We start from the raw sequence: 20523 nt of genomic DNA, 5'->3' as shown, positions 1-20523 counted from the left end.
TCTTGCTTTTTGATGATCCAGCAGATGTTGGCAATTTGATCTCTGGTTCCTCTGCCTTTTCTAAAACCAGCTTGAACATCTGGAAGTTCATGGTTTAAGTATTGCTGAAGCCTGGCTTGGAGAATTTTGAGCATTACTTTGCTAGCGTGTAAGATGAGTGCAATTGTGCGGTAGTTTGAGCATTCTTTGGGATTGCCTTTCTTAGGGTTTGGAGTGAAAACTGACCTTTTCCAGCCCTATGGCCACTGCTGAGTTTTCCAAATTTGCTGGCATATTGAGTGCAGCACTTTCACCACATCATCTTTCAGGATTTGAAATAGCTCAACTGGAATTCCATCACCTCCACTAGCTTTGTTTGTAGTGATGCTTTCTAAGGCCCACTTGACTTCACATTCCAGGATGTCTGGCTCTAGGTGAGTGATCACACTATTGTGATTATCTGGGTCATGAAGATCTTTTTTGTACAGTTCTTCTGTGTATTCTTGCCACCTCTTCTTAATATCTCTGCTTCTGTTAGGTCCATACCATTTCTGTCCTTTATCGAACCCATCTTTGCCTGAAATGTTCTGACTACTTTACATTAATTAGTTCATTTAACTCTAATAATAACTCTGAGGTACGAACTGTCATCTCTATTTTACAGGTGAAGAAATTGAGGCTTGCAAGAGAGGCTGCTTGCTGCAGTCATTGTGAGAGGAGGGATTTGAACCAGCTGCTATAAGTTAATAGCCCACTGTATAATTAGGAAATGATTCAATATTTGGCATTACAGAGAGCCTCCATGAATGTATGTTTTTTTAAAGGAACATGGAAAGTATTCCAAAGATGAGAATGAGTGTTATACTCTGTAACCAGCTCCAGAAGACAGATATTATTATTTGGAATCAAAAGTCTCTGAAAGTCCTACTCATCCTACTAATTATTATGATTTCTTCTCATCCTGCAGATTATTACTTCATGTCAAATGACTGTTGATAGGAGCTGGTGTTCTGGAGGCAAGATGGGCTCTTAAGTGTGACTGACAGCTTCACTATTTATTACTGTGTGATCTTGACAAATGATCTGTTTGAGCCTCAGTTTCTTCATTTATAGGATGAAAGTAATACTAACTATCTGATAGAGTTAGAAATAAATCCACCACAGTTGGTCTCTAACCTTAGAGTCTTATGAGGCTCTTGGGAGGTTTGAAGGTTTGAATAAGGGAAGATATAGCAGGGTGCCTGAAGTGTAGCACATGTAAGTAAATATCTGCTTCAAGAATGAATCAGTGGAATCCAGAGCCACCTTAATCTCCTACTACCAGTATGTATGTATGTGTGTGCTCAGTCATGTCTGACTCTTTGCAACCCCATGGAGTGTAGCCTGCCAGATTCCTCTGTCTATGGGATTTTCCAGGCAAGAATATTGGAGGGGGTTTCCATTTCCTATTCCAGGGCATCTTCCTAACCCAGGGATTGAACCTGCATCTCTTGCATCTCCTGCATTGGCAGGTGGATTTTTTTTTTTTTTTTTTTTTTACCACTGTGCCACATGCGAAGTCCTTTAACAGTAGAACAGCAAAAACAAAAAAGTATAAAAAGGATGTACACTTATTTTAAAGTCAAGTATAAGTGACTCTGGTTGTCAGATATTTTGTGTAATCTTACTGATTAATCTGAGTAACTGATAATTGGCTAAAAGTATACTTAACAAGTGGTTTTAAAAGAAATGATGAGATTTCACATTAAAGTAACCCTGAAGATATGCCAAAACAAAAAGTCTGTGACAACATAAACATTCCACAAGCAAAAAAAAAAAAAAAAACCCCAAAACTGAATCTAGACAGACCTTACACCCGTCACAAAAATTAACTCAAAATTGATCATAGAGCTAATGTAAAATACAAAAGTGTAAAATGCCTAAGAGATAACATAGGAGAAGACCTACATGACAGTGGATATTTTAGATACAGCATCAAAGGTGTGATCTATGAAAAAAATAATGTATAAGCTGGACTTCATTAAAATTAAACACTTCTGTGAAAAACAATGTCAAGTGAATAAGAAGACAAGCTACAAACTAGGAGAAAATATTTGCTCAAGATAAATCTGATAGAGAAGTGTTATTCAAAATATACAAAGAATTCATATAACTCAACAATGAGAAAAATTTTAATTTTTTGCTAATTAAAAAGTGAGCAAAAAACCTTAGTATACACCTTACCAAAGTAAATATATTGATAGCAAATAGCACGGGAGGAGATGATCAACATCACAGGTCACTGAGAAAGGTAAAAAGAAAGTGAAAGTGCTAGTTGCTCAGTTGTGTCCAACTCTTTGTGACCTCGTGGACTGCAGCCTACCAGGCTCTTCTGTCCATGGAATTCTCCAGGCAAGAACTGTGGAATGGGTAGTCATTCCCTTCTTCATGGGATCTTCCCAACTCAGGGCTTGGACGCAGGTCTCCTGCCTTTCAGGCGGATTCTTTTTTTTTTAATTTTTTTATTCCATTTATTTTTATTAGTTGGAGGCTAATTACTTTACATCATTACAGTAGTTTTTGTCATACATTGACATGGATCAGCCATGGAGTTACGTGTATTCCCCATCCCGGTCCCCCCTCCCACCTCCCTCTCCACCTGATCCCTCTGGGTCTTCCCAGTGCACCAGGCCCGAGCACTTGTCTCATGCACCCAACCTGGGCTGGTGATCTGTTTCACCCTAGATAATATACATGTTTCAATGCTGTTCTCTTGAAACATCCCACCCTCGTCAGGCGGATTGTTTACCAGCTGAGCCACCAGGGAAGCTCTGGTGATCAACATCACAGGTCATTAGGGAATTGCAAATTAATGCAACAACTGGATACTACTCCACAGCTCAGTCAGTAAAGAATCCCTACAATGCAGGAAACCTGAGTTCGATTCCTGGATTAGGAAGATCCTCTGGAAAAGGAAATGGCAACCCACTCCAGTATTCTTGCCTGGGAAATCCCATGGACAGAGGAGCCTGGTAGGCTACAGTCCACAGGGTCACAAGGGTCAACACTACTTAGCAACTAAACCACCACCACACTTATCACAATGGCCAAAATCCAAAACACAACCCCAAATGCTGCTGAAGACATAGAGCAGGGAATCCTATTCATTGCTGGTGGGAATACAAAAGGAAACAACCACTCTGGAAGATAGTTTGGCAATTGCTTACAAAAATAAACGCACTCTTACCATACAATACAGCAATCATGCTCCTTGGTATTTATCCAGAAACATATGTCTGCACAAAAACCTACACATAGAGGTTTACAGTACTTCTGATTGTAACTGTCAAAACTTGGAAGCAACCAAGATATCCTTTAGTAGGTAAATGGATAAATAAACTATGCTCCATTTAGACAATGGAACATTATTCATTGTTAAAAGAAATGAGCTATAAAAAAATATGAAAAGACATGCAGGAACTTTTAAATATATACTGCTAAGTGAAAGAAGAACTAGATATCAAATTGCCAACATTTCCTGGATCATGGAGAAAGCAAGGAAATTCCAGAAAAACATCTACTTCTGTTTAATTGACTATGCTAAAGTCTTTGACTTTGTGAATCACAACAAACTCTGGAAAATTCGTAACAGGAGATGGAAGTACCAGGCCACCTTACCTGTCTCCTGAGAAACCTGTATGTGGGTCAAAAAGCAAAAGTTAGAACTGGACGTGGAATAACTGACTGGCTCCAAATTGGGAAAGGAGTATGGCAAGGCTGTATTTTGTCATCCTACTTATTTAACATACATGCAGAGTACATCAAGCAAAATGCCAGGCTGGAAGAATCACAAGCTGGAATCAAGATTGCCAGGAGAAATACCAACAACTTCAGATATGCTCATGACACTCTAATGACAGAGAGTGAAGAGGAACTAAAGAGCCTCTTGATGAAGATGAAAAAGGAGAGTGGAAAAGCTGACTTAAAAACTCAACATTCTCCACTGCTGCCCTGAAAATAAATTCATCAGTGCCATGTCCTCAGATTCCATATATATGTGTCAGTATATGATATTTATATTTCTCTCTCTGACTTACTTCAGACATAGAGAAGAGACCCATGGGAAACAGTGGGAGGAGAGGAAGGAGAAGGGGAGATGCATGGAGAGCATAACACAGAAATTTACAATCCCATGTACAAAACAGATGGCCAACGGGAATTTGCTATATGACTCAGGGAACTCAAACAGGGGCTCTGAGACAGGCTGAAGGGTGGGGTGGGGAGGGAAATGGGAGGGACTTCCAGGAAGGAGGGGACATGGATGTAGCTATTCTGCTGATTCTTGTTGATGTATGACAGAAAACTACAAAATCCTGTAAAGCAATTATCCTTCATTAAAAAATTAAAAAAACAAAAAACTCAACTTTCTAATATCATGACATCTGGTCCCATCACTTCAAGGCAAACAGAAGGGGAAAAAGTGAAAGCAGTGACAGATATTACTTTTCCTGGGTTCCAAAATCACTGTGGATGGTGACTGCAGCCACAAAATAAAAGATACTTGCTCCATCCTTATGGCAGAAAGCAAAGAGGAACTAAAGAGCCTCTTGATGAAAGCCAGACATCCTGGAGTCCAAAGTCAAATGGGCCTTAGGAAGCATTACTACAAACAAAACTAGTGGAGGTGATGTAATTCCAGTTGAGCTATTTTAAATCCTAAAAGATGATGCTGTGAAAGGGCTGCACTCAATATGCCAGCAAATTTGGAAAACTCAGCAGTGGCCACAGGGCTGGAAAAGGTCAGTTTTCATTCCAATCCCAAAGAAGGGCAATGCTAAACAATGTTCAAACTCCTGCACAATTGCACTCATCTCACATGCTAGCAACGTAATGCTCAAAATTCTCCAAGACAGGCTTCAACAGTATGTGAACCGTGAACTTCCAGATGTTCAAGTTGGATTGAGAAAAGGCAGAGGAACCAGAGATGAAATTGCCAACATCTGTTGGATCACAGAAAAAGCAAGAGAATCCTGATAAAACATCTACTTCTCTTCATTGACTACTCTAAAGCCTTTGACTGTGTGGATCACAACAAACTGCTGAAAATTCTTAAAGAGATGGGAATACCAGACCATTTTACCTGCAAAATGGTAAACCTGAATGCAGGACCTGTATGCAAACTGGTTATCTGAAGAGGCTTTACAAAGAGCTGAAGAAAGGAGAGAAGTGAAAATCAAGAGGGAAAGGGAAAGGTACATACAACTAAACACAGTTCCAAAGAATAACAAGGAGAGACAAGAAGGCCTTCTTAAATGAACAGTGCATTAAAAATAGAGGAAAACAACAGAAGGGGAAAGACTAGATATCTCTTCAGGAAAACTGGAAATATCAAGGGAACATTTCACCCAAAGATGGCACAATAAAGGACAGAAATGGTAGAGACCTAGTAGATGCAGAAGAGATCAAGAAGAGATGGAAAGAATACATGGAAGAACTGTACAAAAAAGATCTTAATGAACTAGATAACTACGATGGTTTAGTCACCCAGAACCAGACATTCTGGAGTGTGAAGTCAAGTAGGCCTTAGGAAGCACTGCTGTCAATAAAGCTAGTGGATGCAATGGAATTCCAGTGGAGCTATTCAAAAGCCTAAGGGATGATGCTATCAAAGTGTTACAGTCAATATGTCAGCAAATTTGGAAGACCCAGCAGTGGCCACAGGACTGGAAAAGGTCAATTCTCATCCCAATTTCCACGAATGAATGTTCAAACCATCAGACAACTGCACTCATCTCCCATGTTAGCAAGATCATGCTTAAAATCTTGGCGAACCAAGAACTTCCAGACATCCAACCAGAGATCAAATTGCCCACACTTGCTGGATCACAGAGAAAGCAAAGGAACTCCAGAAGAACATCTATCTTTGTTTCATTGACTACGCTAAATAAAGCCTGTGACTGTGTGGATCATAAATAACTGTGGAAAGCTCTCAGAGAGATGGGAATACCAGATCATCTTACCTGTCTCCTGAGAAACTTGCATGGGTTGAGAAGCAACAGTTAGAACCCTGTATAGAACAACTGATAGGTTCTGGATGGAGAAAGGAGTACTACAGGGCTGTCCGCGGTCACCCTGTTTGTTTAACCTATACCCTGAGCACATCATGAGAAATGCCAGTCTGGATGTATTACAAGCTAGAATCAAGACAGGCAGGAGAAACTTCAACAACCTCAAGGATGCAGATGATACCACTCTAGTGGCATAAAGCAAAGAGGAACTAAAGAGCCCCTTGAGGGTGAAGGAGGAGAGTGAAAGAGCCAGCTTAAAACTAAATATGAAAAAACTAAGATCATGGCATCTGGCCCCATTACTTCATGGCAAACAGAAGGGGAAAAAGTGGAAGTAGTAACAGATTTCCTCTTCTTGGCTCTAAAATCACTGTGGATGGTGACTGCAGCCATGAAATCAGAAGATGATTGACTCTAGACAGGAAAACGATGACAAACCTAGACAGTATGTTGAAAAGCAGAGACATCACTTGGCTGACAAAGGTCCGTATAGTCAAGGCTATGGTCTTCCCAGTGGTCACATACGGTTGTTTGAGAGCTGGACCATAAAGAAGGCAGATGCCTTTTGAACAGTGGTGCTGGAGAAGACTCCTGAGAGTCCCTTGGACAGCAAGGATATCAAACCAGTCAATCTTAAGGGAAATCAACCCTAAATACTCTTTGGAAGGACTGATGCTGAAGCTGAAGTTCCAGTATTTTGGTCACCTGATGAGAATAGCTGACTCACTGGAAAAGTCCCTGATGCTGGGAAAGATTAAGGGCAGAAGCAGGAGAGGGCGTCAGAGGATGAGATGGCATCACTGATGCAATGGACATGAACTTGGGCAAACTTCAGGAGATGGTGAGGGACAAGGAGGGCTGGTGTGCTGCGGTCTGTGGGGTCACAGAGTCGGACACGACTGGGTGACTGAACAACAACAACAGTACCAAGTCTAGGCCAACGGTGCTGTGCACATTTAATTCAGAAAGCACCACTTTGGTACCACTTGAGAACAAGGATCACAAGCCAAGATCTGGAATAAAGCTTCCCAGGACCTACAGACTGGCTCATACCCTCTGATAAATGAGGACCACTGTGATACACACAATGACTAAAGGTGCTCTAACTCATCAGTTCTCATAATGTTGGGGGTCACTGTGCCTGCAATGTCAGAATTATTTTCTATGAATACTAAGACATTATTTACCCTCATTATTCTCATCCTCTCATGAATGTGCAGAGAAAATTTTCATAGAACACATATTAGGTCAAAACAGAGTGAAATGCAGATATGAGAACCAGTTCTTCCTGTTACACTGGACATAAGAGATATGAAAAAATGTAAATAAATACCACTCTTTTCAGTTTTTTTGCTGCTGAGAATATATTTTCTGCTTTGAAAATATAATTATTCTTCATAAAAGTACATTACTTACGTTAAATATAATAGGTTCATTATTGTTATTTTGAAGTGATTTACAATTTCTAGTATTAATTCCTAATAAGGTAAATATCAATAAATATATTTCACATAAACAAATGCCCTTTGGGGTCCTCAAGAAGTTTTAAGAGTATAAAAGTGGCCCAGAGACCAATAGTTTGAGACCTGAAGTTCTACTTATCACTAAAGGGTAAAGATCTCTTAGGTGGCTAACCTGGGCTTTCATTAGCTTCACAGTCTCCTTATAGCTGTATGTGTGTTTGCCTATACCAACTTGGCTTCCCTAGTAGCTCAGCAGGTAAAGAATCTGCCTGCAATGCAGGAGACCCTGGTTTGATTCCTGGGTTGGGAAGATCCCCTGGAGAAGGGATATGCTACCCATTCCGGTATTCTTGGGCTTCTCTGATGGCTCAGCTGGTAAAGAATCCACCTGCAATCTGGGAGACCTGGGTTGGGAAGATCCCCTGGAGAAGGGAATGGCAACCTACTCCAGTTTCTGGCCTGGAGAATTCCATGGACTGTATAGTCCATGGGGTCACAAAGAGACATACATGATTGAGCGACTTTCACTTTCAGGCTGCTGAACAGATGGTGGAGTAGAAGGACTTGCCCAGATCTTATCCTGGAAGAAATGCTTGCTCCTAGGAAGAAAAGCTATGACAAACCTAGAAAGCATATTAAAAAACAGAGACATTACTTTGCCGACAAAGGTCCCTATAGTCAAAGCTATGGTTTTTCCAGTAGTCATGTATGGATGTGAGAGTTGGACCCTAAAGGAAAGGAGAGCACTAAAGAATTGATACTTTTGAACTGTGGTGTTGGAGGAGACTCTTGAGAGACCCTAGGACTTCATGGAGATCAAACCAGTCAATCCTAAAGGAAAACAGTCCTGAACATTCATTGGAAAAACTGATGCTGAAGCTCCAATACTTTGGCCAGCTGATATGAAGAACTGACTCCTTAGAAAAAGCCTTGATGCTGGGAAATACTGAAGGCAGGAAGAGGAGGGGGCAAGAGAGGATGAGATGGTTGGATGACATCACCGACTGGATGGACATGAGTTTGAGCAAGCTCTGGGATTTGGTGATGGACAGGGAAGCCAGGTGTGCTGCAGTCCATGGGGCTGCAAAGAGTCATACATGACTTAGTGACTGAACTGAACTGAACACCAACTTATTACCCTTGCCTGGCAACGTGCCGCTTGAATGAAGTGGGGAATATAATTAAAATATTCATTTGTTGTCACAGCACCTTTCACTCAATACATGACCAAATCATACACAGTATGCATTACATTTGTAATTATAGTATTACATATAAAAGGTGTTTATAGCTTTGCTAGTACAAGGAATGAAATGAGGCTATATCCTTTAATGGTATCTTATAGTTAGGTCTAAATTGGTCTAACAGTTTGTAATCTTTTTTTAACATCTACATTATTAAATTTTCACTGTTTTGGATATTCAAGACAACTGGTACTTGTTGCTTCTATGCTATGCTAACTTGGTTCTCAGAACTCTAATCTTTAGCAGAAACAAACTGTCTGGCTGATAGACAAAACTGATTTTTAATGCAAGCCAAAGTATAATAATAAAATGGGAAAAAAATTCTAGATCCTGAAGTTCTAACACAAAGGATTATCTTGAAGACTTTTTCAGAACCAAGAACAAGGATACTTAGAGCTGACAATCTTGAGGAGTTATGTTGAAATATGTACCAGTTACTGATACATTAAAAACAGAAGCAAACCAGACTGGGTATTTTTTACAAGTTTACAAGGGAAAAGCATTTCTTCTGAAATGTTATTCTCTTTTACTAAGCATTGCAAAGTACCATAATTAATTCTTACGATTCTAACAGTCCTAAAAGCAAGTCATAAAAAAGATATTTACTTGGGAGTATAAATTGGAATGACATTTTGCTAGGGCCACTTGAAAATATTTAGCAGAGTCTAACATGCATACCCACTGACTAAGCAACTCCAGTTTTAGAAATTTATCCTGAGAAAAGTGGCAGTGACACAGATCTAAGGACATTCATTACAGTGCTGTGTGTAATAATAAAAACTGGAGAGCCTGAACATCCAACAACAAGGGACTGACCAAGCAACACGTGGTTCAGCATGTAAGGGAATACTATATGGCCATGATACAGAATATAAACCGAATATCATAAGATTATATATCACAAGACAAAGTATTTATTATACACAGCTGAGGGGGAAAAAGCAAATTATAAGACTGTAGCATTATATAATCTCATCTCTGCTTAAAATATGCATAAGTATGTGGAAGGGCATATATACATGCATAAATTAATACCACTTATTGTTGAGTTTGGGATCACAGGTGATTTACTTCACTTCTTTTGAGAAATCTATACTCTGGTTTTTCTACAGTGAATATATTTTCCTTATATAATAAAAAAATATAAAATCTTTACTTGAGGTGGTGATGGTGGTTTAGTTGCTAAGTTGTATCTGACTTTTGTGACCCCATGGACTGTGGCCTGCCAGGCTCCTCTGTCCAAGGGATTCTCCAGGCAAGATTACTGGAGTGGGTTGCCATTTCCCTCTCCAATTTACTTAAGGCAACCACTGCAATTGTTAGTGTTTTCCTATTCTTATATTACTGAATATCGTATGTACTAAAGGAAAGTGGTGAAGGGGAGAGAGAGAAGAGGAGAAAAAGGGATGAAGGCAGATAGACATTTATACTGTTTTTTATTTTATCATATATATTTGTTGTGAATTTTAACGTTAATGATCTGCAAAGAAGTGTCAGTGGAACACAGTAGTGAATAGTTAATGTTCACAAGACTGCAGTCTATTCTCATAGACTTAATTTTTTTTCCTTCCTCTTGGAATGCTAATTTTGTTGTATAAGGAGCAGGTGGCTTTCTTTTTTTGTAACTCTCCCTACTGCCTTGTCAGACACAACTCTCAAAACTTTTTTGGGAGCTAACCAAACTTTATCTAACTAAACTCAAAATGGCATATGGACTTCATCTACATGGTCATACAAATCCTTTGGCTGATAACTCCTGCTATGTATCTAACTGGTTTTATAAAATCCATGTTTGAAGACGGTTTCTATAGCTAGAAGAGTGTGTGATGTTATGGGATGAAGGATGGGAAGAAGGAATGTCATGGCAAAGAGGTTCCTTTAGCTGCTACACTAGAGTCTGGTGCCCGTCACTACCACTATCAAATATTGGCAGTATATACCCCTACAAAGGAAGAATGCTAATCGTTGTGAGTGAAAAATTTCTATCACGCTTTTCAGCTTAGATCTACTAATAACACTTTCTTAAATGCCTTGTTAGACAGTGAAATCTGGGAATAATTATCAAACACCATATACGGTGTTTACAATAGAATCATATTTCTTTTCTTTCTCTCCCCTGCCCACTTTTTTTTGCATAAAAAGTAGAACGCAGCTGAATGGTACCCAAATGTCTGTTGTATACCATGCCAATACAGCAGCTCGGCCAAAAATGCGAATAGAACAGTTTGCCAAGTAAAAGAAAACATAACAAATTGGTAATGGTTTCTATCTTGACAGAAAATGAAAATGATCCCTCAATGTGTGGTCACTCATGCGGACACATAAAAATGTCTTAGAAGCAATCATTTTACCTCAGATAACAGACCCTGGCAGTGTAGTACAGCACTGGCTGACTTTCACTTCTTAGAAAAGTGGCAAGCGTGACCTACAAAACAGTCTGGGAACCATGTAATTTATGCATAACACACATGCATATGCCATGCACTCATAATATTTGCTATAAATCATTCTGAATATAAGACATCTTTTCCTAGTGGAATATATTTTATGAGAGATGATCTAAATCACCAGGGATTTGATAAAGCTGAACTGGTTTATACTGGTTTATTTATGAACAGAAGTTATGCCACTGCTTGTCAGGTTACAAAATTTCAATAGTTTACACTGCAACAGAAAGGTGGTAGATAAGAACCCCAGATATTTTAATTAGATGTTAGAGTAAAAAAATACAAAAAGTATGTAGGTACCTAGCATAGACTTCTGACATTCTGGTTAGGTAGCTGTAGTTGGAAGCAGAAAGGAACCCCTTGAAGACCTGGTAATGGTTCCTGTATCCTAATCCCTCTTCCTTTACCACTTATTTTTGTTTCCTAGATGGAGAACTAGCCAATATCATTGACCTGTGATTATTCCCCCTGCCACCCCCAATCTCGTGAAGTTTCCCATCTGTTTTAACTTCCTAATGAGGGTGTTAGAATATTGACTGTATTGTGAAATCACATCAAAAATAAGAATGACACTTTGAAAAACACTAATTGATATCTGATGCTAATGAGGGATTCAAAAGGACATGGAACCAAGGGACTAGGAAGAACCTTGGGAAGTTAAATGGTCTTGCCAAGTTGAAAGTAAATTTGAATCCTGTGGGTTATGAGTTTCAAATGAAATTTCTGGGTTTAAATTTGTTGGTGACTTTCCTGTTCAATAAAAAAGGACTTAAATGGCTTATAAAAAGGTTAAAAAAACTTATTGGGCATCAAACTGTTCTTACAAAACACCATCTTGATGAGTTAAGTGTAAATGAATCAGAAACACATGGATCATATTTCCTTAAAAAATGCATATGGATTCAAAAATAAGAGGAAGAGGACTTGGCAAAACATTTTTTTGTGTGTGGTGGCTGAACCCAAAACATTTGCAAGATATTTTGAGACATTCAAGGAATCCAAAATAAAACTAAACCTGTCCAGTCATATAAAAAAACAGAAAGTTCTTTGCAATGTGCATTTATCTCTGTGGGTCACTCACCACTCACTGAGCCTTCACCTTTGGCAAAGAACTATGGGATAAGCCAGCTTCTGTCTTAAGCAACTTTGAATTTAAGTATAAACAAATACACATAAGCAATAGAAACCTATTAAAAGAGACTCAGGGTTTTACAAACATTGGCATCATAACCCAAATCATACAGAAATTATAGACTGAGAAATACACAAGTGCTTTCAGGATCGTATGGTAGGTAAGATTTATCCCATTCAACTCATCATCACCTGGCCCTTTTGACTAAAGTCAGATATAGTTGCACAGTCTTACTTGCTTAAATGTTTTCTTAGTAAGTGTTTTTATGTCCTTTTAAATGTGTGTTCCAGCCCTCTTTCCTCCACCCTCTAGATTTGTGAGTGCTCAACAAATCTTGCTGACTGGTTTCCTGGAGCATGGGAGTGCTGAACAGTGTTTTGAAATGGGGGAGAGATGCCGTTTGGCAGAGGGGAGTGAGGCTGTGATTCTGTGTTGGGGTAATGGCACAGTGTGACAGTTTAGAGGCTCCAGAGAGTGAGTCATGTGTGGGGGTGACCCACTGGCTTGCTTGCAGCAACGTGCCTGAGCCAGGGTGTCATGGGAGGTGGAGGCAGTTAGGTGTGGGGAGGCCTAATATACTACATGTGAAGTCAACTGGAGGACAGAGGAGAATGATTAGAGAAACCACAATTCTTTTTTTTTTTTTCGCCAGTATAGGATAAAGTGTTAAGCACAGGACATTAATCCCTTTAATTCTTATCAGTGTCTTTAAAAGCTGAAAAATATCCAAAGATAAAAATGAGTTAACTATGTATGTATTGCTAGGAGCCAAGAGATCATAAATTTGAAGAGGAACTTAGTAGGATTATGAAATGGACTAACGAGTTCTAAAGTGTTTGTGGGAAAAGTGTAAAAAAATTAATGACTCAGAATTTTTTAAGACTGTTTTCTAGTTGATAAACGTGAGTCTTATCTTTTCCATGATATTAAAAAATTATTTAGGGCAAGGATAGTGTCATATATTTCCTGTGTATTTTCTACTGGATAATACAATAGTGGGAATACACAAAGCACTAAATAAATGCTTACTGAACTGAAATGGAGTAAAAGGATGTTGAGACCATATAAGATGAGAATATAATCGAAGGTAAAGTCTGAAAAAAAAAAAAAGCATGCTATAACTGTTTTAATAGTGTCTCTGCTCTGAGTCCATTTGTTCATAATTAATATAAAGAAATCAAAGGCCTTACCATCCTTCATCATCTTCTACTTCTGTTTCAGAAATGTCATTTTCAGGAGTTTCAGCAATTGCTTGAGTGAGTTTAGATTTAAACTGGTTCAGCAGCGCAAGAGTCTGAAATAACAATTAGGACTGCTAAACTTCCTGATAAGAATAAATATAATTTCAGAAGACACTTAAATTTGGTAGAAGAGAAAATATCCCTCCATAAAACAATTTTCTAACTTTGAAGGAAAATAACAAAACTGCCCTCCAATTATAACCGTGATTGATATTCACAAACCATGACATTGCCCTGTTTGCATTTGCACTGACATTTGCCCCCAGGAATATGTGACTATTTCTGATTTGGGGGATATAAACTTGTTTATATAGAAGACATTTAAACTTTAAAATGCATGCTTACTAAGAGCTAAGTTTTTAGGGTACACAAGATATTAACACTTCACTAAGACATGTGAAATCAAAAACAAAACACCACCAACAAAGAACACTTTTCATTGACCAAATTTCCAAAAATGTAAAGATGTCAATGTTGGGAAAGGTGAAATGAATGAACACATTGATTGTTGGAAGGTGGGTAAACTGGAGTGACATCTTTGGAAAGTTTTTTATATGTATCAGAAACAATAAATGCTCATTGCTTTTGATTCAATAATTCCAATCCTGGTAATACATGTAGAAAAATAATCTGAAACACTGAAAATGGCTTATGCAAAAGATGTACACTGCAGCAGTATTCATACAAGTGAAAAAAGGAAATGTTAAATGTCTATTTATAAGAAAATAGATAAATTTGGTAAAAAGCAGTGAATATGTTACACTATTATTAAAACTATATTCATGAAGTATTGTATTGTTAAATGAAAGAAGAAGGATATAACAATCATGTTGAGTATATTTTTATAAAAAAGGGACCAGTCCTCTGATTTTTTTTTTTTTGACTCCCATGCCCTTTACAGGTAAGAGGAAGCAACAAGTGCCTGAAATTTTAATCATATTGTTTCCAGCCATACCTTAACAATTTGTTTCAGAATTTGAGCAGAGAAATCAGAAATTAGAAAAAAAATTTTATTCTATAGTTTTAGAAGATACATAACTGTGAAATGGGATAAAGTACCACCTGTCTAAAAATAAATCAAGTTTCTAATTAAGACAATGGTGCACTGAATTCAGTACTGAAATAGAGTCGACCCCTAAACAGCATGGAGGTTAAGGGCACCCATGCTCTGAGCAGTTGAAAATCTGCCCTCTCTCTACTTCTGTGGTTATGCAACCATTCGTGGTTAGTCCAGGACTGTCGTATATATTTACTGAAAGAAATTTGAGTATAATGGACCCGTGAAGTTCAAAGCTGTGTTGCTCAAAGGCTAACCATACTTATATTTCATAAGGGAAAATGTGTAATAGTTCAATGTGTGAAAAACAGATACCAATGTGTGAAAAACAAGTTACTGAGTCATGGTAACTTGGAGGCTCCAGAATTTATCTAAAATATCATTAAGACCACAGTTTATGAAAAAATTAAGTAGGTGTTGGTGGCCTAGAACCTAGGCTCGCTAAGACGTGGTGTCAAAATAACTACAAGAAACAAAGGAAATGAGTATATGTGCTGCTGAAGCGAGCACAAAACAAAGGAAATTATTGTTAAAAAATGATAGGTAAAAGTGCCTTACATGTTTTTGTAAGATTTAATGCCTGCATAGACAATAGCTGAAAATACACACATTACCATAGTTGCTTAATGAGATGAGTTTTAAGGAGAAACTATAAATTCCTATAGAATATCCTCATAAGCATTTTAAGGGCTGCTAGTGAGTTAGGGTTTAGATATTTTATTTGTTTCTAAAGTAGTAATTAAAGGATTAACCTCTTCAAACAATGTTAATAAAACATCCTTTATTTTAAAACCTTATTCATTAAAAAAAAACCCTTCTGCCTACAAACTTTTATTGTATTTGCTTTATAATAAGGAAAGAAATTATTGTAGAAATATTAGAAAACAAAGACAAGCAAAATAAAAATATCTACTATCCCACCACTAAAAATTAGTAACCACTGTGGACATATGGTATATATCCTACAGGGATTCCTAGGTGTTTCTGGGGTGTATATGTGTATGTTTTTATATATTTATATATTTTATAAACACATATCTCTACATGCATATCTATCTATCACTTAAAAGCAAACCCCATCAATTTTTAATGGTGGATTTTCACAAATTTAGAAATGTCTTCTCTGGGGACATAAATAAAAATGAAAACAAAGGAGATTTCTTAGTGAAGTCTTAGAAATTTTAAAACTTCCTAGAAAATTACTAGACATGGATCTTATTCTTTTGAGGTGAAAGTGGTAAGACAGTCTGTTTTTAGAGCCAATTAATGTGATATTGGCATTTGGTCAAAGGAGGAGAGCTGGGACTATGACAAGCAAAAAATATCCTTGTGGCCTTTCTTTTTGTTGTTCAGTTGCCAAGTCATGCATGACTCTTAGTGACTCTATGGGCTACAGCATGCCAGGCTCCCCTGTTCTCTACTATCTCCTACATAGAGTTTGCTTCGATCCATGTCCACTGAGTCGGTGATGCTGTCTAACCATCTTATCCCCTGCAGCCCATCTTCTCCTCTTGCCATCAGTCTTCCCCAGCATCAGGGTCTTTTCAATGAGTGGGCTCTTTGCATCAGGTGGTGAAAATACTGGAGCTTCAGCTTCAACATCAGTCCTTCCAGTGAATATTCAACATCAGTCCTTCCAGGGTTGATTTTCTTTAGGACTGACTGGTTTGATCTCTCTGAAGTCCGAAGGACTCTTAAGAGTCTTCTCCAGCACCACAATTCAAAAGCATTCATTTTTTGGCGCTCAGCCTTTTTTATTGTCCAGTTCTCACATCCATACATGACAACTGGAAAAACCATACCTTTGACCATACAGACCATTGTTGGCAAAGTGATGTCTCTGTTTTTTAATATGTTGTCTAGATTTGTCATAGCTTACCTTCCAAGGAGCAAGCTTCTTTTAATTATCATGGCTGCAGTCACTGTCCACAGTGATTTTGGAGCCCAAGAAAAGTAAAATTTGTTACTACTTCCACTTTTTCCCCTTCCATTTGCCATGAGTTGATGGAAGTGAATGCCATGATCTTCGTTTTTTGAATGCTGAGTTTCAAGCCAGCTTTTTCACTCTCCTCTTTTACCTTCAAGAGGCTCTTTAGTTCCTCTTCACTTTCTGCCATTAGAGCAGCATCATCTGTGTACCTGCAGTTGTCGACATTTCTCCCGGCAACCTTGATTCTAGCTTGTAATTCATCCAGCATGGCATTTCATATGACATACTCTGCATATAAGTTAAATAAGCAAGGTGACAATATACAGTCCTGTTGTACTCCTTTCCCAATTTTGAACTAGTCCGCTGTTCCATGTAAGGTTCTAACTGTTGCTTCTTGACCTGAATATAGGTTTCTCAGGAGACAAGTAAGGTGGTATTCCCAGACAAATAAGTCTGGTATTCCAAACTCTTTAAGAACTGTCCACAGTTTGTTGTGATCCACACAGTCAAAAGATTTAATTTAGTTAATGAAGCAGAAGTAGATGATTTTCTGGAACTTGCTTGCTTTCTCCACGATCCAATGAATGTTGGCAATTTCATCTCTGGTTCCTCTGTCTCTTTGAAACCCAGCTTGTAAACCTGGAAGTTCTTGGTTCACATACTGCTGAAGCCTAGCTTGAAGGATTTTGAGCATTACCTTGCTAGCATGTGAAACAAGTGCAAATGTGCAGTAGCTTGAACATTCTTTGGCATTGTCTTTCTTTGGGATTGGAATGAAAACTGTCCTGTACCAGTCCTGTGGCCACTGCTGAGTTCTCCAAATTTTCTGACATATTCAGTGCAGCATTTCACATTCAGCATACCAGTCAATTTCACAACATTTATCTTTTAGGATTTGAAATAGCTCAGGTGGAATTCCATCACCTCCACTAGCTCTGTTTGTAGTAATGTTCCCTAAGGTCTACTTGACCTCACACTCCAGGATGTCCAGCTCTAGGTGAGTGACCATACTGCTGTGGTTCAGCTCAGTTCAGTTCAGTCACTCAGCTGTGTTTGACTCTTCGCAACACCATGGACTGTAGCACGCCAGGCTTTCATGTCCATCATCAACTCCCAGAGCTTGCTCAAAGTCATGTCCATCCAGTTGGTGATGGCATCCAACCATCTCATCCTCTGTCATCCCCTTCTCCACCTGCTTTAATCTTTCTCAGCATCAGGGTCTTTTCCAATGAGTCAGTTCTTTGCATCAGGTAGCCAGAATACTGGAGCTTTAGCTCAGCATCAGTCCTTCCAATGAATATTCAGGACTGATTTCCTTTAGGATTGACTGGTTGGATCTCCTTGCTGTCCAAGGGACTCTCGAGAATCTTCTCCAACACCACAGCTCAAAAGCATCAATTCTTCGGTGCTCAGCTTTCTTTTTGGTCCAATTCTCACATCCATACATGGCTACTGGAAAAACCATAGCTTTGACTAGACAGACCTTTGTTGGTAAAGTAATGTCTCTGCTTTTTAATATGCTGTCTAGGTTGGTGATGGCTTTTCTTCCAAGGAGCAAGCGTCTTTTAATTTCATGGCAGCAGTTACCATCTGCAGTGATACTGGAGCCCCCAAAAAGAAAGTCTGTCACTGTTTCCATTGTTTCCCCATCTATCTGCCATGAAGTGATGGGACCAGATGCCATGATCTTCGTTTTTTGAATGCTGAGTTTTAAGCCAGTTTTTTTCACTCTCCTCTTTCACTTTCATCAAGAGGCTCTTTAGTTTCTCTTCACTTTCTGCCATAAGGGTGGTGTCATCTGCATATCTGAAGTTATTGATATTTCTCCTGGCAATCTTGATTCCATCTTGTGCTTCATCCAGTCCGGCATTTCACATGATGTATACGCATATAAGTTAAAATAAGCAAAGTGACAATATACAGCCTTGACATACTCTTTCTGCAGTTTGGAACCAGTCCATCATTCCATGTCTGGTTCTATCTGTTGCTTTTTGCCCTGCATACAGATTTCTCAGGAGGCAGGTAAGGTGGTCTGAGAGTATTCTCCACTCTTTAAGAATTTTCTACAGTTTGTTGTGATCCACATAGTCAAAGGTTTTAGAGTCATCAATGAAGCAGAAGTACATGTTGTTTTGCGATTCTCTTGCTTTTTCTGTGATCCGACTTATGTTGGCAATTTCATCTCTGGTTCCTCTGCCTTTTCTAAATCCAGCTTGAGCACCTGGAAGGTCTCAGTTTACATACTGTTGAAGCCTGTCTTGGAAAATTTTGAGCATTACTTTGCTAGCATGTGAGATGGGTGTGTGGTAGTCTGAACATTGGCATTGCTTTTCTTTCGGATTTGAATGAAAACTGACCTTATCTAGTTCTGTGGCCACTGCTGAGTTTTCCAAATTTACTGGCATATTGAGTGCAGCACTTTTACAGCATCATCTTTTAGGATTTGAAATAGCTCAACTGGAATTCCATCACCTCCCCTAGCTTTGTTTGTAGTGATGTTTCCTAAAGCCCATTTGACTTCGCATTCCAGGATGTCTGGCTATAGGTGAGTGACCACAGCATCATGATTATCTGGGTCATGAAGATCTTTTTTTGTATAGTTCTTTTGTGTATTCTTGCCACCTCTTCTTAATATCTTCTGCTTCTTTTAGGTCCATACCATTTCTGTCCTTTATTGTGCCCATCTTTGCATGAAATGTTCTGTTGGTAGCTCTAGTTTTCGTGAAGACATGTCTAGTCTTTCCTATTCTGTTGTTCTCTATTTCTTTGCATTGATCACTGAGGAAGGCTTTCTTATATCTCCTTGCTATTCTCTGGAACTCTGCATCCAGATGGATATATCTTTCCTTTTCTCCTTTGCCTTTAGCTTCTCTTCTTTTCTCAGTTATTTGCAAGGCCTCCTCAGACAACTGTTTTGCCTTTTTGCGTTTTTATCTTGGGGATGGTCTTGATCACTGCCTCTTGTACAATGTTACAAACCTCTGTCCACAGTTCTTCAGGAACTCTCTCTATCAGATCTAATCCCTTCAATCTCTTTGTCATTTCCACTGTATAATTGTAAGGGATTTAAATTTAGGTCATACCTGAATGGTCTAGTGGTTTTCCCTACTTTCTTCAATTTAAGTATGGATTTTGCAATAAGTAGTTCATGATCTGAGCCACAATCAGCTCCTGATCTTGTTTTTGCTGACTGTATAGAGCTTCTCATCTTTGGCTGCAAAGAATATAATCAATCTGATTTTGGTACTGACCATCTGGTTACGCCCACGTGTAGAATCGTCTCTTGTGCTGTTGTGGTTATCTGGTCATTAAGCATCCTTTCTGTGGTTACACGGGTCAGTAAGACGTACAGAGTTCTCCTGTGTACCTGTGCCCCGTTCCTGATCTCTTCTGCTTCCGTTAGGCCCGTGCCCTTTCTGTCCTTTGTGGAGCCCGTCTTTACATGAAATGGCCCCTGGATGGCTCCAATTTTGTGAAGAGATCTCTAGTCTTTTCCATTCTGTTGTTTTCCTCTATTTCTCTGCATTGCTCATTTAAAAAGGCCTTATCTCTCTTTGCCATTCTCTGGAACTCTGCATTTGGCTGTTCTTTCTAAACATTTGCTATTTTCAAGATTGGACTTTCTCTAGTTGCATTTGAAAGGTAAGACAGATGCTAGCCAAAAAAGCAGACACTGTGGAAAGAAATGGAAGAATATAGGATCTGCATGGAGGTCTTTCTGTTTGGCATCCAGAGGAATCAGTCTTCTGGCTCCTGCAGGAGGAGTGAAGGACTAACCACTGACCACATTCTCTTCAGCACAGAGTGAGCCTTCCAGCTGTGCTGATGAAGAAGCTGTGTTGATGGCGCCTCCCCTGGTAGACCTTTTGCACACATGTGTATACATGGGTCTCTCAAATGGCATTTGCTCCTCTAGTCCTGCCCCAGGTTCTCTACTCTCCGTACAGCAACCAGGTTGAAGGGATCTTCCCAAACTGCAAATG

At 38.9% G+C, this 20523-nt stretch overlaps 1 protein-coding gene across 2 annotated transcripts in view; it reads right to left on the bottom strand.

The window, feature by feature from the left end:
• Window positions 1–20523, bottom strand: part of CWC27 (CWC27 spliceosome associated cyclophilin) — a 221697-nt gene that overhangs the window by 18969 nt on the left and 182205 nt on the right. For both annotated transcript variants that reach the window (XM_070476747.1, XM_070476748.1), the window contains one exon: window positions 13503–13606. In XM_070476747.1, the coding sequence (XP_070332848.1) occupies window positions 13503–13606 (104 nt within the window). The remainder of the gene's footprint in view (window positions 1–13502; window positions 13607–20523) is intronic.

The sequence above is a fragment of the Odocoileus virginianus genome, chromosome 14 (assembly GCF_023699985.2).
Source record: "Odocoileus virginianus isolate 20LAN1187 ecotype Illinois chromosome 14, Ovbor_1.2, whole genome shotgun sequence".
NCBI lineage: Eukaryota > Metazoa > Chordata > Mammalia > Artiodactyla > Cervidae > Odocoileus > Odocoileus virginianus.
Note: the sequence above shows the minus strand (reverse complement) of the source record. Positions and strands in the feature narration are given on the sequence as shown.